The 16,420-nt window shown below is 37.3% G+C and overlaps 1 protein-coding gene across 1 annotated transcript; it reads left to right on the forward strand.

Annotated features, from left to right (window-relative positions):
* Positions 732 to 3,995, forward strand: LOC18792676 (wall-associated receptor kinase-like 8). Its single transcript, XM_020554859.1, has 3 exons — positions 732 to 1,563; positions 1,799 to 1,918; positions 2,697 to 3,995. Exons 1-3 carry the CDS (start codon positions 744 to 746, stop codon positions 3,926 to 3,928), a joined length of 2,172 nt encoding a protein of 723 aa, XP_020410448.1. The 5' UTR covers positions 732 to 743; the 3' UTR covers positions 3,929 to 3,995.

Here is a 16,420-nt window from a genome sequence, read left to right on the forward strand (position 1 = left end):
CGATCGTCAATTTAAAAAATATATTTTTTAACAAAAACCCAATCCGAACTACAATAATATATTTTTCTAACAAAAATCCTATCCGAACTAAAATAATAAATTTAAAGCTACTTAATAAATATATATACCGTTTAATTTCTTAAATGTTATGCATACAAAATAAAAAACAAAAATAAATTGGTTTAGGTGACGAAATATTTGGATACGTCATGCAAAGATTTTAAAAAAATAATTTTTTTATTTTATTTGACTTTGCGCGACGAAACACACTTCGTCGCTCAAGACTTTGTGCAACAAAGTTTATTGTTTCGTCGCGCAAAGTCACTTTGAGCGACAATGTTTTGTCATCATGTAAAAGTTTGTCATGCAAAGAAACTTTGTGCGGCAATGTGTGTTTCATTGCGCAAAATTTAGTAGCATAAGACTTTAAGCGACAAAGTTTTGAGTTTCGTCGCGCAAAGTGACTTTGAGCGACGAATTATTTTTCGTCGTGCAAAATTTAGTCGCGCAAGGATTTTTTTTTAACTCGTGTTTGTGACCTCAATTTGTCTGTATATGGTAATGCCCCTAGCCAATAACTGTATTAATTAGCTTATTATTATGAGCCCAACTCTTAAATGGGAATTTGAATTTATGTAATCTATAAAAGGAACTAACTCTGCATCTTCCTGCATTTTGTTTTCTTTCAGTTTGTAATGTTTATCGTCAAGAAACTAATGAGAGGAAGAAGAAGCAGCAGACGAATGGACATTGTCCAAATTACTTTGTTCTTGTGGTATATGAGTGCGGTAGGATCAGAAGAAACATCCTTGGCAAAGCCTAATTGTTCATCGCGATGCGGATCAGTCACTCAAATCCCATATCCTTTTGGAATTGAAGCTGGCTGCTACCTTGATGACTGGTTCCAAATAATATGTGACAACTCAGCCAGCCCACCGAAAGCTTTCTTGAACGTTACTGGTTTAGAGGTGCTGGAAATTTCTGTTGAAGGCACACTCAAGGTGGAAAGCCCTATTACCTTCTCTAATTGCAGTAACAAGCCAGTAGGCCGCCAGACGCCGAACTTGGAAGGAAGTCCGTTTGTGTTCTCCATGAAAAACAGATTTACTTCATTGAGCTGTGGAGAAATCGCCTTGATGACATCCTTAGATGGTTCAACAATTGCTGGCTGCTTGTCCATATGTGATGATTCAAGTACTAGCTATCTACGAACGAAAAGCTGCATCGGGATGAACTGCTGCCAGACCACCATTACTCCATATCTCAGGTCCTTCAATACTAGCTTTGGAGTAGTATTAAATGCTGACAGAAAGGCATGCAAGTATGCCTTCCTTGTAGAGCATGATTGGTTTACATCAAACTCAACAAATGTTTCTGCCATTGGTGAAATGGACTATGTTCCTATGGTGCTGGAATGGCACGTACTTGATTTGAATTATACCAAGTTTGATATATATGGAACAAATAATTGGAGAGATGATAAAAGTACGGATTGCAGCAGCAGCCAATGTTTCTGTTCAAAGGGCCACCATGGAAACCCTTATCTTCTTCATGGATGTCAAGGTAAACTTCTAGCTACCATTGTCCAAGCTTCAAAAGTCTTTATTTCTTTTTCATGATTTTTTTTCCTTTTTTACTGATTTCTTAATACTTTCTCCACTCTATAATTTCTCCTGGCAACCCTTTGCATGGCAAAATGATGAGTGGAATTTTATAAAAATAACTATTTTTTATTTTTTATTATATTTTCTTATCATCTGCCGAAACTTTTACCTTCCATTTGTCAATTAAAAATCAGACATCAATGAATGCGACGATCCTAATAGATGTGGTTCCGGCATTTGCGTCAATTATCCTGGGGGGTTTAAGTGTCAATTGCCTGATCAACGATCATCACGAGTTACTCTAGCCATTATAGGTATGCCCCAGCACTAATCCTTTGATTATTGATGACTAAATTGAAAAAAATACATATATATATATATAGAGAGAGAGAGATGTTCTCTTTTCTAACGTGCGGACTACTTGTTTTTTTGCCTTCTTTCTGCTGATACTAAAAAGTCAAACATCATCTCTAGATTGGACTTTTCCTTCATTGGTGGCCTGTAGAGAGAATTTGGAGGGTGTTATGCGCTTCAGTGCCTCTTTTTCAAATGATAATAATATTGAAAAGAAGAGAGATACACAAAACAAAAAGTAAATGGTTTCCTTTCCATTGTGGACGTCCCCACTAGAGTATATATATATTTTGAACTATTCTTTAGTGCGGACGTCCGAATACTTCTTAATGTCTAAACTCGTTTTGTTTTTTTATATGATCACAATGGAAAGGAAACAATTTCCATTTTGTTTTGTGCATCTCTCTTGTTTTCAATATTATTATCATTTAACAAAAAGGCACTGAAATACATAAACAGCCTCCAAGTTCTCTCTACAGGCCACGAATGAAGGAAAAGAACAACCTGGAGGTTATTTTTGACTTTTCAGTAGTGGCAGAGCATGATTTCTATTCTACCAATACCAAGAAAAGTAGTCCCTTATATTTTGCATAAAGAAGGCAAAAAAAAAAAAAAAACAACAACAAACTAGTCCGGACGTTAGAAAAAACAAGGACGTTCATATTAGAGAATATATATATGAAACAACATCTTCTTGACCGAGTTATATATCCTTTCTTGTTTGATTGAACTATACAGTTCCCAGCAGTGTTCTTGGACTGTTGTTTCTGCTAACTAGCATATGGTGGGCGCACAAAGTCATAAAGAAAAGAAAAGATATAAAACGCAAAGAGAAGTTCTTTAGACAAAATGGTGGTCTAGTGTTGGAGCAACAATTATCTTCTGGTGAACTCAATGTTGAGAAGGTTAAGTTGTTCAATTGCAAGGAGCTAGAGAAAGCCACGGACCATTTTAATGCAGACAGAGTTATTGGTCAGGGAGGCCAAGGTACAGTTTATAAAGGAATGTTGGCGGATGGAAGAATTGTTGCTGTCAAGAAGCCTAAAATAGTTGAGGGAGGTGAAGTTGGACAGTTCATTAATGAAATTGTCATTCTCTCACAAATTTCCCACAGGAATGTGGTTAAGCTACTGGGTTGTTGTTTAGAGACCGAAGTTCCCCTCTTGGTTTATGAATTCATACCCAATGGAACACTTTTTCAATATATTCATCACCAGAATGAGGAGTTCCCTCTTACATGGGAAACGAGATTAAGAGTTTCAATCGAAGTTGCAGGAGCACTTTCCTACTTACATTCTGCAGCTTCCTTTCCAATTTACCACCGGGACGTCAAGTCTTCTAACATACTCTTGGATGAAAAATACAGAGCCAAAGTAGCAGACTTTGGGACTTCAAGATCAATTTCCATTGACCAAACGCACCTTACAACACTAGTACGTGGAACATTTGGTTATCTGGACCCAGAATACTTCCAATCTAGCCAATTTACAGAGAAGAGTGATGTTTATAGCTTTGGAGTCATCCTTGCTGAGCTGTTGACTGGACAAAAACCAGTTTCATTCATGAGGTCACCAGAAAGCAGATGCCTAGCAACTTATTTCCTTCTGTCCATGGAAGATAATAATTTGTTTGCTATTCTTGATGCTCAAGTTATGAAGGATGGTGGAAAAGACGAGATTGTGGCTGTTGCTATTCTTGCAAAAAAATGCTTAAATTTGAATGGAAGAAAGCGTCCTACTATGAAAGAAGTGGCAGTAGAGTTGGAGGGAATTCAATTGTCAGTTAAAGCTTCTGATGTCAAACAAAAGTTTGCGGAGGTTGAATATGATGAAGGCCAAATAACCGAGCCGTGGGATGTTTCTTCTTTATCAATCGGTTCTTGTATGGATAGTGGCACAAGCTCTTCTTTTTTTGAGAGCAAAAGAGATTCCATTTATAATCCAATAATCCATACAAAAAGACGGGCATGAACACAGTGGCCTCGTTAAGAGTACAACCAATGTTTTCAAGTTACTGTGAAGAAAATATATTTCTTGTAATATTTTATGTTTTTGGACTTGGAATCCTTTAGACTATACCTTATGCAATGCAATTTCCATCTACATGCTATCTTTTCTTTTATATGACCCCATTTACATATCACTAATGATACATTTGACCTAATCGCACAATTATCTGGTGCAAATAATTGAAATTTCTCACTTAAAAAATCGATTGTTCGTATCATCAAACTATAAATAGCATTTGGACACTACACAGAGTCTCTTAAAGAGTGTAATTTGGGGGATATCTTGGTGAAGAATACACGAGTCCCATATCAAAAACTTAACAAAATAAAAAGTCTCATATAATAAATTATTTCACTCCTAAAAACATCGAGACTTTTTGTATAAAACCCTACACCTGCTAAATAAGTGGTTAAGTTAGGGACAATATCGATGTTGCTAGTGATGGGCCAAGGGTTCGTCCCTCTGAAATCTTAACATGGTATCAGAGCCATCAATCCTCGATTGTCTCTAAATTCTCATATCAAATTTTTCTTCAAATACAAACCCTAAATCCTCATATCAAATTTCTTCAAACACAAACCCTAAATCCTCATATCAAATTTCTTCACACCCAAACCATAAATCAAATTTCTCATATTTACAGCTTCAGATTCAGATCTTCATACCCGAATCCTCATATCCTCTTATCACAAAACCCTAAACACAAATTTTTTCTCTTATCACAAAACCCTAAACACGTCTTTTTCCTCTTCTCTTAAATCCTTCCACTGCCATGAATATCGTCTCATCTTCCCAAACCGCTCCTCCCAAGTCCAACTCCAGGATGCCTACGTATCCCTTGTGAGAATCAAGCCACTCGTAGTTCAAAGAATTGCAATGAATAAATGACTCACTGCGAGAGGAATTTGATTTGAATTGTGTTAAGGAGTGTTTGAGTGAATTTAGCTGAATAAACCAGGGATTCGATATGGAATTGTGTTTGGGATGGTTGCATCTAGATTGAATCTCTAGATTGCCTACGTACCCTTTCAGAGGGATCAAATCAACGTAGTTCAGAATTGATTTGTGTGGAGATTTGATTGGTGAGAATTTGGTTGCGGTTGTGCCTATTGGGATACTAGACTGTCTACATACCCTTGATGGGATCAAACCGGCGTAGTTCTAAATTGATTTGTGTGAAGGTGGATATTTGATTTGTGGGAATTTGGTTGATGTAACCAGTGATTCAAATTTGGTTGCGGTCACATCTATTGAGATGTTAGACTGCCTACGTACCCTTAATGGAAAAATAAGGAAGGAAATAGCTGTAAATATCCAAACGAAGCATGTTCAAGATAACGATGCCATAACCATACTTCGGAAGTTTGCTTCTCAACACTTGTACCCCCAATTTTGTAAGCGTGACTGAGGCTGGCTTCACTGTCAGATGCCAAGTCCAGATAGTAGAGTTTGCCCCTCCTAGTACCACAACCAATCATCTTGCTGCTGAGAATGTCCTGAAAAACACAATGAGTAGGCCAAAATGTTACAATGCAATTCAAAGCCGTAGTAATTTGGGTAACAGACAAGAGATTATGATGTAAGGATGGAACAATCAATACAGAATCCAAAGTGAGGGAGTCAAAGAGAGAGAGGAAACCCTCCCCAATTACTGGGGAGAGGTATTATTGGCATTAGACACCACCGATTGAGAAGACGGTGTATGAGAGGTAATTTGTCCATGATCAAAGGTCATGTGATCAGTGGCTCCGGTGTCAATGACCCAAATGTGTTTCTTTGAAGAACTATGCAAAACATAACAGTGGGAACCCATTGTGGCAATTTTGGAGGACGGGGAAGTGGAGGCAGTGGTTCTCTCTTTGGTGCCAATATGCCTCGGTCCTTTTGGGGAGAAGCCATCCTTTCTGCAGCATACCTTACCAATCGGATTCCCTCCAGTATCCTTAATTTCCAAACCCCCCTTCAAACACTCTACCACCATATTCAAATACCTCATACCAAAAACCTAGAACTACGGATTTTTGGCTGTGTGGTCTTTGTCCACTTACATGATCACCAACGCAGCAAATTGGATCCCCGCGCCGAAAAATCTGTTTTTATTGGTTACGCACCTTATCAGAAAGGTTACCGGTGTTATCAACCTCCTAGTCAGAAGGTCTATACTTTATGGATGTTGTGATAATTTGTAAAATACATATGCTTGTGAAAAGTAAGATAAGTCGCAAAAAGTCTTTGAATTCTTATTGCTAATATTAGTAAATGACTTTTTTATAGTCGAAATAAAGGGAATTACACTTTGATTTGTTTTATCAATTCTTTCGTGATTTGCTTCATTATCGTTGATGTATTTATAAATAAGTTTTTTTGTTGATTCAAGAAAAAGTTGTGTATTGATGCTAGGAATATTAATGATACATAGAAAGATATCTATGTATATCATTTCAATGAAATATTTTATAAAATAATGTGACTTACGGGTTAATCTAACATTTTGTCTTCTTAATATCTGCCAAATTTGTTTATTTTTAGAGCTTGATGTTGATAAATCCGCGGATCTAGAAATTCATTTCGGACAATTGAACCTTCTCAAACTGTTTCTTTTTAAGAACCAAAAAGATTTGTGCCAAAATAACAGATGCCAAGAATAGCAAAAGACCTCGGACACGTAATGGATCTAGAAGTACTATTTTCGCATCCCCCTGACCAAATCCACCCACATTTGGATTACTCGTTAATGGTTGATCAAGTTGGATGGATTCGCCCTCTGAAACAAGAAGTTCCGGTCCTGGAGGGATAATATCAACCACTTGACGTCCATCCGATGAACCCGCTATGGTTATTTCGTACCCCCCTTTTTCTTTTCGTATGATTTTGCTTACTATACCTGCTGCTGTAGCATTATAAACATTATTGTTACTCTTGCTCCCGTCGGGATAAATCTGACCCCTTCCTCTGTTCCCGCCTACGTATATGGGATATTTCCTTCAAAATTGTCACAGCCTGATAGCGACCGGTCGCTGGTTGAAAGCAACCGGTCACCCCCCCGAAAATCCGAATCTGTTTCAAAATGACCGATGGCCAGAGGACCGCAACCAATCGTCTCCCTGCTGTCAAACTCAAGAGGAGAACATTGAGGAGTTTTTGCCCTCTCAGGAGAATTCTTCAACTCCAGTACCACACCAATCACCTGCTGAGGACGTCATTTTGGTAACATATTTTCCTGAAACTGATAACATTAATGAAATATCCCATGATGATTTAATTTCATAAGGCACAGAGCCTGTATATCAGATTCCAAAACGGAATAACCGTGGAAAACCTCCAATTCACTACGAAGTTGACTTTAATGCAAAAGGGAAATATCACATCAACAATTATGTATCAATCAGCAGATTATCAAAATCATGGGTACACTTTGTGAAGCAGTTGGATGACATACCTGTTCCCAATAATGTAACTGAAGCACTAGAAGACTCAAAATGGAAAGAAGCCATGAATGAAGAAATGCGAGCTCTCCAGAAGAATGGCACATGGGAACTCGTTCCATTACCTCATGGAAAGAAGACAGTGGGATGCAGGTGGATTTATATTATGAAACTCAAAGCAAATGGATTCATTGAAATATATAAAGCTAGATTGGTGGCGAAGGGGTACACACAAAGATATGGGATAGACTACCAAGAGACTTTTGCCCCAGTAGCCAAGATTAAAACTATCTGAGTTCTTCTATCTCTAGCAGCAAATCTCGATTGGCCATTACATCCGTTTGATGTAAAAGATGCATTCTTACATGGAGACTTGGAAGAAGAAGTATATATGGGCTTGCCACCGGGATGTAACTTAGCTCGTGACAAGGAGAATCAAGTTTGCAAGCTCAGAAAGTCATTGTATGGGTTAAAGCAATCCCCTAGGGCATGGTTTGGCAAATTCACTATATCCATGAAGAATTTTGGATATATACAGAGTAATTCAGATCACACCTTGTTCTTGAAGCGTCATGGAAGAAAACTTGCTGCACTGATTGTTTAAGTGGATGACATAGTCGTAACTGAAAACGACACAGAAGAGCAATTGAAACTGCAAAAATATTTGTCTCAGGAATTTGAGATGAAGGATCTACGTGATCTGAAGTACTTTCCAGGAATTGAAGTAGTCAAGTCCACAACTGGTATATTTCTGTCTCAAAGGAAGTATGTATTAGATATGCTCATTGAAACAGGAATGCTTGGATGCAAACCTGCTGATACACCCATCGAGATGAATCACAAGTTATGTGAAGACATAGATCAAGAACCAACCAATAAGGAACAGTACCAATGCCTTGTTGGAAAATTGATATATTTAGCTCACACAAGACCAGATATTGCAGATGTTATGAGTGTGGTTAGTCAGTTTATGCATTCACCCAGTGTGTCCCATAGGAATGCAGTTGATCAGATCTTAAGATACTTAAAGTCAACACCTGGGAAAAGGTTAATGTTCTCAAAAAATAGAGATCACGAAGTTGTTGGATATACAGATGCTGATTGGGCTGACTCCGTTCCTAACAGATGCTCTACTTCAAGTTACTTCACTTTTGTAGGAGGTAACCTAGTCACTTGGCGGAGTAAGAAACAAAATGTGGTTTCTCGATCTAGTGCTCAAGCAGAGTATCGATGAATGGCTCACGGAGTTTGTGAATTACTATGGATCAGAAGACTATTGACAGAATTGGGGTTCAAGCCAGAAAAGCCAATGGAGTTACATTGTGCTAATAAGTCAGCCATCTATATTGCCCACAAAGTTGAACTGAACATGTTGAGGTGGATAGACATTTTATTAAAGAAAAACTTGAGAAGAAGATCATCCGCCTACCATTTGTAAAATCAGAAGATCAGTTGGCAGATATCTTAACCAAAGCTATTCGTGGAAGAGTATTTTATGACTCACTTATCAAGTTGGGCATTGGTGACATATATGCACCAACTTGAAGAAGGGTGTTGACGTGAGCGTCCTAATTAATCAAGGAGATTTACTTCTTTGATTAATTAAGGGATTTACTTTCCTATTTTTATAACGTTGATACATTATTGTATAATTAGGAGAAACTTTTCTAATTCTTTACTGTATCTAATTCCTTGTATAGCACCCTGTAAACTCTTATATATACCTCCTTATAGAGAAGAATAAAGTTAACCTAATACATTCAAACCATATTCATATTTTAACGTGGTATCAGATCCAGGTTGACTGGCCCTGATTAAACCCAAATTAAACAAACTCAAATCATACAAAAAACCCTCAAATTGAATCAAAATCAAACAAACTCCAAATTTTATAAATAAATAAAAATTATAAATAAAAAAAGTGACCGATGTGGAATTGGTTGCACGTGTGGCCCACTAAAAAGTGGTCCCATGTGAGGAGGAGTGTTGAAGAATACACGAGTCCCACATTGGAAACTTAACAAAATAAAACGTCTCATATAATAAACAGTTTCACTCCTAATAACATCGAGGCCTTTTGTATAAAACCCTACATCTGCTAAATAAGTGGTTAAGTTGGAGACAATATCGATGTTGCTAGTGGTGGGCCAAGGGTTCGTCCCTTTGAAATCTTAACATATCTCAACTCAAGTTCATTGTATATGTTTAAGTGAGCGAGTGTGTGCGTGCTCTATTTGCGTGTGCTTTGTGTGTGTGGTGAATGTGAGTGTGCTATATATACTGAGAGCTTATTCCTCACCTAACTTTATTTGAGGAACATCCTCGTATGGCTCTTTCATTTGTATTTTAATTGTTCGAACTGTACATAAAGATCTCTCTGCAACAACAAAAAAACACTCAAAACCGTTTAACTAGTCATTTAAATGTATTCTTGAAATACCGCGTTTATTGATTTTGTTGATTACAACTAGATGTCTTAATGGTTTCCAAATTTTCAAAATTTTATGATCTTTGAATGAAGACTTAAAACATTGATAGTTTGTGAAATTGGCACTTAAGTGGAAGAAGTAATATGAACTGCCTAAACAAGAATTCTTGAATAGCGAACAACCAGAGCTATTACTCACACATCAAAAAATTTCCATTAATGAAAGATGTAAATCCATTGCAAAATTAAAAACACGCATGTCGGATGAAATGGTTGTTGCTATCTGCTACAATAATGACTCATTGGTTTAACTGAATAACTAAACAAAATAGATAGACATTTCGACGGATCTTAAATTAAATGCTAATCTAGCATACCACAAATTAGACAACAAAGTAAACCCAACAAATATATGACTAGTCAACAACTACTTATAGATCTAAGAACATATAGCAGAAGACACATCTATTATTCAATAATCAATTCTCAAACCCCTACAAACCTAGAAGATAATTAAGTGACAACTTAAGCACTCAGAAGGACCCATCAATCTAGCCATCCCTATGCTAGCAATAACTAGGGTGAAGCATGTGTGAACATTCATCAGCATTTCAGAGATAACAGATATAGTATGACTAGTCATAAAAACCATAACAACACACAAGAAATGTTCAACTAGAAACTCACCATTTGGGAAAATTGAGGGTCGTCAATCTGATTAGGAAATCCACTAAGTCAAGAAGATTCTTACAGAAAAAGTAATCACAAGCTCAAACAATCACATGTATTTAGGAAATGAGCGCTACCTCCCTGTGCAACCTTTTTCTCCAAACTTAGTTGTCCATTAGTTTCTTCGCCCCATGGCACCGCAACTCAGCTCCGGATAGTAACAAATGAATGATCCATAAATTCTAAAATGAAACAGTCAATTTGTTTAAGAAACCATCCTCTTAAAGAAATCAACAAGGAATCTGATCTAGCTAGAATGATATGATGTAACCTAGAGTACTCTAGGTGCAGATCTCAAAAGACCAAAGCAGATTTTAAACATATCATTTTAGCAAATTACAGACCTCACACAGTGAAAGGAAATGCATAGAAGAAGAAGCTCTCACTTTTCTCTCTATGCAAAAGTGACGACTATACTCAATGCCAAAGCTCCCTTTTACCCAAAAAGCTATGTCAGAAATAAATACAGTTGGCGGCTGGTGATTGGGGCAATAATAAGACAATTTGTTAAGATAGAAAACCTATAACTAGGAAAGTGTGAGACTCGCGTGATTATTTTAAATGACGTGATAATACATGTGTACCTCAATAGATGACTAGTCATGTGAGTTGACTGGTCATATTGTAATGCATTCTAATGCATAAAATGCATAATTTAACTTTAAGCCGATTTTCCCTAAGCTGCAATTTGTCTGGGTCATAGTAGTTCTCTTCAACCTAGTCTAACTGAGACTAATTAAATTTGAGCTTAATGATTTACAGTAGGAAATACAATATTGTTCAAGGAAGCCAAAAATAAGAAATAGCTATAGCATCTAACCTAATAGTTTGGATCGTTGAAGTAGAAATCAAAATGGTGTCGAGGCTAGAATAATATTATAAAAATTAAAAAGGAAAAGATGAAAGCAACATGCGATGGTCTTTTGGTAATTCCATGTAGACTCTCTCTCTCTCTGTTTGTGGCGTTGTATTTATAAAAAAAAAATATTTCATATACACTTTCTGATATACAAAATTTTTCAAGAATATGTCTGCGATGTCTTTTGGTAATTCTTCTATAATTAGAGTATAAAGTAGTCTTTTCCATAGTAAAAGAAGTCGCCAACTTTTGAGCATTTCCACTTATGGTGTCATGGTAAAGGGTAAAGGTAAATAAGGGCAGGTATTATTCACGTGAATAGTGACAGTCTTTACAAAAGGCAAGTTGTGTTTTCACTCATTGCCATGGCAACCCAAGGGCAACCACTATTCACATGGGATTAATTTTATTTATATGTATGATAGGTATGTATAAAAAAAAATATATTTCTGAATTTTTTGGAATTTTTTAAAGAAATTTAAAATTTTTTTACGTTGATGACATCATCGCCCTCAAGCAACAGCTCAGGCTGTTTTTGCCTTTGGGCCTACCCAGGCTTGTGGAGCCCACATTTGCTCGGACTGATAGCTATGTGCTGGAGCTTGCTTCGCGGCCTTAGGGGCCCTCCTACCCGGATTAGGGTGTAACGCTGGAAGTGCTCTTAAACATGTTGAAAGGTTTTCAACCGTGATGATGACTGGTTTCCTTAATTTTTTTTTTTTTATCTACTTCTTTTGTTATCATATTTTTCTTTTCATGCGGGAGATTTTGAACTTTGGTAGGTTTAAAGAGCTTCAAGGTATATGCAAGGATTAAATGCTAAAATAGTCCTTGTGTTTTATCACGTGGGCCAATTTATTTCTTGTGTTTTTAATTTGGCCAATTTGGTCCCCGTGTTTAAGACTGTTAGCTAATGTGGTTCATTCCGTTAAAATTGCCGTTAAGTAAATATAAATGATCTTTTTTTTCTTTTTTCTTTTTTGTTAAAAACCTATAAACTTATTTGAAATTGATTTTAAAAATTGAATTAATTTAAAAATATATTGAAACTTCATTAAAACCAAAACATAACATTAGGAAGAAAAGAAAAACAGGATGGGCATAATCAGGGAGGGGGAGAGGCTGCTCAGCGATTTGGTGAGGGTGGGGGAGAGAGTGGGGTGACGACCAGAGTGGGCTAGAGGATCTGGTTGGCATGGCTGAGGATGGGACAAATGGCCAGGGATGGTGGAGTTGGGGAAGATCTTGTTAGGACATGGTCAGGCAATAGGGGTTGTTTGAGAGAGAGAGAGAGAGAGAGAGAGAGAGAGAGCTCAGGGGTGGAGAGGATTCGTGTTCAGGAGGTGGATGTGGCTAGGGGAGTTGGGGCCTTTGGGTCTGGCTGCAGAAAGTAGCTGGGAGAAAGAGAGGAGAGAGAAGAGAGAAGGGTGGTGGGGGTGGCGGCTAGATTGGATGGTGGTATCATCCCTTGATTTTAATTTCTTTTAGTTTTAGATCTTTTTTTTTTAATTTTTTAATTTTTGTAATAAGGGGACTAAGAGCCCATAACAACATTTTAGATCTTATTTAATTATCTATTTTTAAATTGAATTCAAATGTATATTTTTTTTATTAATATTTAAACGGTTTTAACATTTTTTAACATAAGTTTAACGGATTTGATCACATTGGCTTACGGTCCTAAACACAAAGATCAAATTAGCCAAATTGAAAACACAAGAATTAAATTAGTCAACGTGATAAAACACACAAACTATTTTAGCATTTAAGCCTACATATATAAGCATACATTTGATCTACAGCTGCTCCCTTATAGACAATGACATCTCTGTCTCACATCCTTTTGTTTTGAATTGAAATTCATATTAAAACTAGAATACTACATAAACCAAACCAAATTTAAAATTTTCGAGTTCCACATGATGTGGAAATTTTGGTCAACTCTAAATTTCGAGTTCCAAATGGTGCCAAGTTTAGTTTTGTAAATATTAATATTTTTTAGTATAATTCTAATTGCTGCCTAAAGTGTAGGCCTATAAGATTAGGAGCATTTAGAGTTAAATACATTTCAAATAAGAATGTCGAGAAGAGAGAGATGTTAAACTAGAAAATTTGACAGATGGTGGTGAGGGACATATAGGAAGGTTGAAGAGTGGACGTCCCCACATTGTTAATGGAACATATGATAAGCATGAGCATCCATTTGATCAAAATGGCTTTTGAACTGATGCTCGAGTTTCATTTTGATCTTTCAATTAAATTATTCAAAGTTATTAATCCTCCAACTCTTTGTTTTGCTTCAAATTACTTCCACCATCAAATTCCGTCGATGTTGTGTCAATTTGAGGGCTACAACAGTCAATTTTGCAACTAAAAATTTATATACAAATATGGGATGAACAAATGAGAACATAAGTACTTTCTTCTTACACGTAAAGAAGTTGCCAACCCTTAAAAGTTGTTGATGGTTATAATGGCTGTCCCTTTATTTTTCTTCTTTCACAACCCTTAAACGTATTCTAGGGTTATAATGGCTGGCTCCTTGTAATCATAAATATTGTAAGATCAATTCAATCTTGTGTGCTCTAAATAAAATAACTTTATCATATTGCTGCCTTGCATATAGGTGATGAAAGTATGCCAAGATTTCACATTTGAACCACTCCTTTCTCGTCTTGAATGCCATCCTCTTCACCAATATGGGTGCGTATATAAGTAATCAATTTAATTAAAATAGTTTCATTACATCATTTGTAGATAATCAATTATAATTACTAGCATATACTAATTAAAAGACTCCTAATATTCATTAATAATCATCATCCTCCTTATAAAGGTGGACATTTTTGGAAATGTTGTTATATGTTTTCTAGCTAGCACAGAGATTACATCTAGATTTTTCCATTGATGTATGCAGCTGTTCAAGCATATATTCCTACAAAAACGTACATACGTAACTATACGGCTCGTGATATTTTTCGTATACACTTTCGCCTAATACGATGTATTTTTGTGTGTATTTAGCAACGGCAGAAAGGTGTGAGAAAGAAGCAAAGGGTGAAGGATACAATTGCTCAGACTAAGCATTCATGTTGGAATTCAGGAAAATGTAACCACATATGCAAGAATTTGGTGGCCGCAATATGTGGGCAATGTGAGATGTTATCCAGTCCTAAATTCTTCTGCTACCATAGATGTTGAATGCAAACAATGCACAGATATTTCATACATGACTATTATTAATTTGTATTAAAAATACAGTTAATTTCCAAAATGCTACATTAATTTGCTTCCTAAGGAATTTTCTTTGTACAATTAATTTCAATTTTTAGTACCCTATATTATATATGCAGGAAAAAAACTTTCATGTAAAAAAGATGTACAAGTCAACATTCCACGTAAATATCCTTATACTTTTGTATTGGGGATGTTGTGGGAGCATATATTTTCATCTCCAATCAGGGCACGCCACGTGAAAAAGAAGATTATCTCTTAAATTAATTAATTAAACCAGTTTATCTAGCTAATTAATTAATTGGGATAAATATCTTAATTAATATGATATTATCTTTATTTAAAGAGATAATATCATTAATTAAGATATTATCCTAATAAAGAGAAGATAATATCATTTAATTCAGATATTATCTTCTTAAGAGATAATATATTTAATTCGGATATTATCAAGTCCGACTCAATCCCTACTAAACCCTAACCCCGAGGCTCCTATAAATAGACGACCTCATTCATCATTCAAGGTACATCTAAACCTACATATAAACCTACTCCTAATACCCGAGAAAAATACACGAAGCTCTCTCTCCCTCTCCACTCTCCATATTTTCTCTACACGGCTCCGGCCACCCGGTTTACACCCTACATACAACTCCATACCCTTTGCTTAGCTATTGTTTTCCTACAAACACTCGAACTAACTTAGGCATCGGAGGGCCTTTGGCCAACACCCTCCGGGTGTGGTCTATTTACTCCAATCTTTTTTACAGGAATCGAGGAAGAGAGAGAAGGAAGATCGAAGGTTGAAAGATCTAGAAGCGAATATTCTCCCGTGAGATTATTTGCACAAACATTTGGTGCTTTCATTGAGAGCACGAGTTATACTCAACGCGTGCTCAAGGAATTCGTTCCTCCTATTTTCCAATCCACTGAAGCCTTCCAAACAACCATGGTTGGAAGCAAGCGCACGAGGAGCAAAACCGCCGCTATGGCTCAATCCGTGACAGCCCAAAGCTACTCCTCCCACGATCCCACGATCGACATGGCAGCTCCACCACCTCTCTCCGCCATGAACCCTCAGCAGCCACCCCGTGTGACTGGAACCACCGTGCCACCTGCCGAACTCTCAGTGAGGACCACCGCACCGGCCTCCGCCGCCGTCGTACCATTTCAAGGCCCCATGGCCGGACCTAGCCACCTTCATAGCACCACTATTGAGCATGGTGGAACCTCACATCTAGTTGGGCTCACTACCACCGCCGACTTTGGCCCAATCTTGGAGCAACTTCAACCATTCCCTCCATTGCCTCCACGCTCGACGCATGCTCCCACGTACACATCCAATGAAACCCTAGCCCATGTGCAATTGGGCTCCACACATTTCTCTCCCCCCGATCCATGAAGTCAAGTAGACCTTAATCTGAGAGTTGACCAGCTAACTCAGAGAATGGACTACCAAAACAATTTGATGAGGTAGCTCCTCAACCAAATAAACTTGGCTCAAAACTTTGGCCTTGGACAACAGGGTGAAGAGAAAAGGATAAACGAACACACCGTTAGGCAGTTCGGCGGGAACCAAGCAGGTCGAGCAGGAGTAAGCAGACAAGGAAATGCGCAACAACAAGATCAGCTCGCGGACATGTCGCAAGCATCCGCAAGCCACACTCAGAGCAGACGAAGTTTCCCGTCCAGATTGAATTTAAGGAACAACGTGCATAATAGGCTGGGCCCAAGACCTGACATCCACGCTCGCCTGGGCCCGCAGGAAGACGTTCATG

This window comes from Prunus persica, chromosome G1, assembly GCF_000346465.2.
Source record: "Prunus persica cultivar Lovell chromosome G1, Prunus_persica_NCBIv2, whole genome shotgun sequence".
NCBI classification, from domain to species: Eukaryota; Viridiplantae; Streptophyta; class Magnoliopsida; order Rosales; family Rosaceae; genus Prunus; species Prunus persica.

What these genes read in the sequence shown, in the direction of transcription:
- LOC18792676 (XM_020554859.1), top strand. Translation starts at nt 744, where the DNA reads ATGGACATTGTCCAAATTACTTTGTTCTTGTGGTATATGAGTGCGGTA. An exon ending in TCTTCTTCATGGATGTCAAG is followed by an intron (nt 1,564 to 1,798) that starts GTAAACTTCTAG and finishes ATTAAAAATCAG; the next exon opens with ACATCAATGAATGCGACGAT. An exon ending in AGTTACTCTAGCCATTATAG is followed by an intron (nt 1,919 to 2,696) that starts GTATGCCCCAGC and finishes TGAACTATACAG; the next exon opens with TTCCCAGCAGTGTTCTTGGA.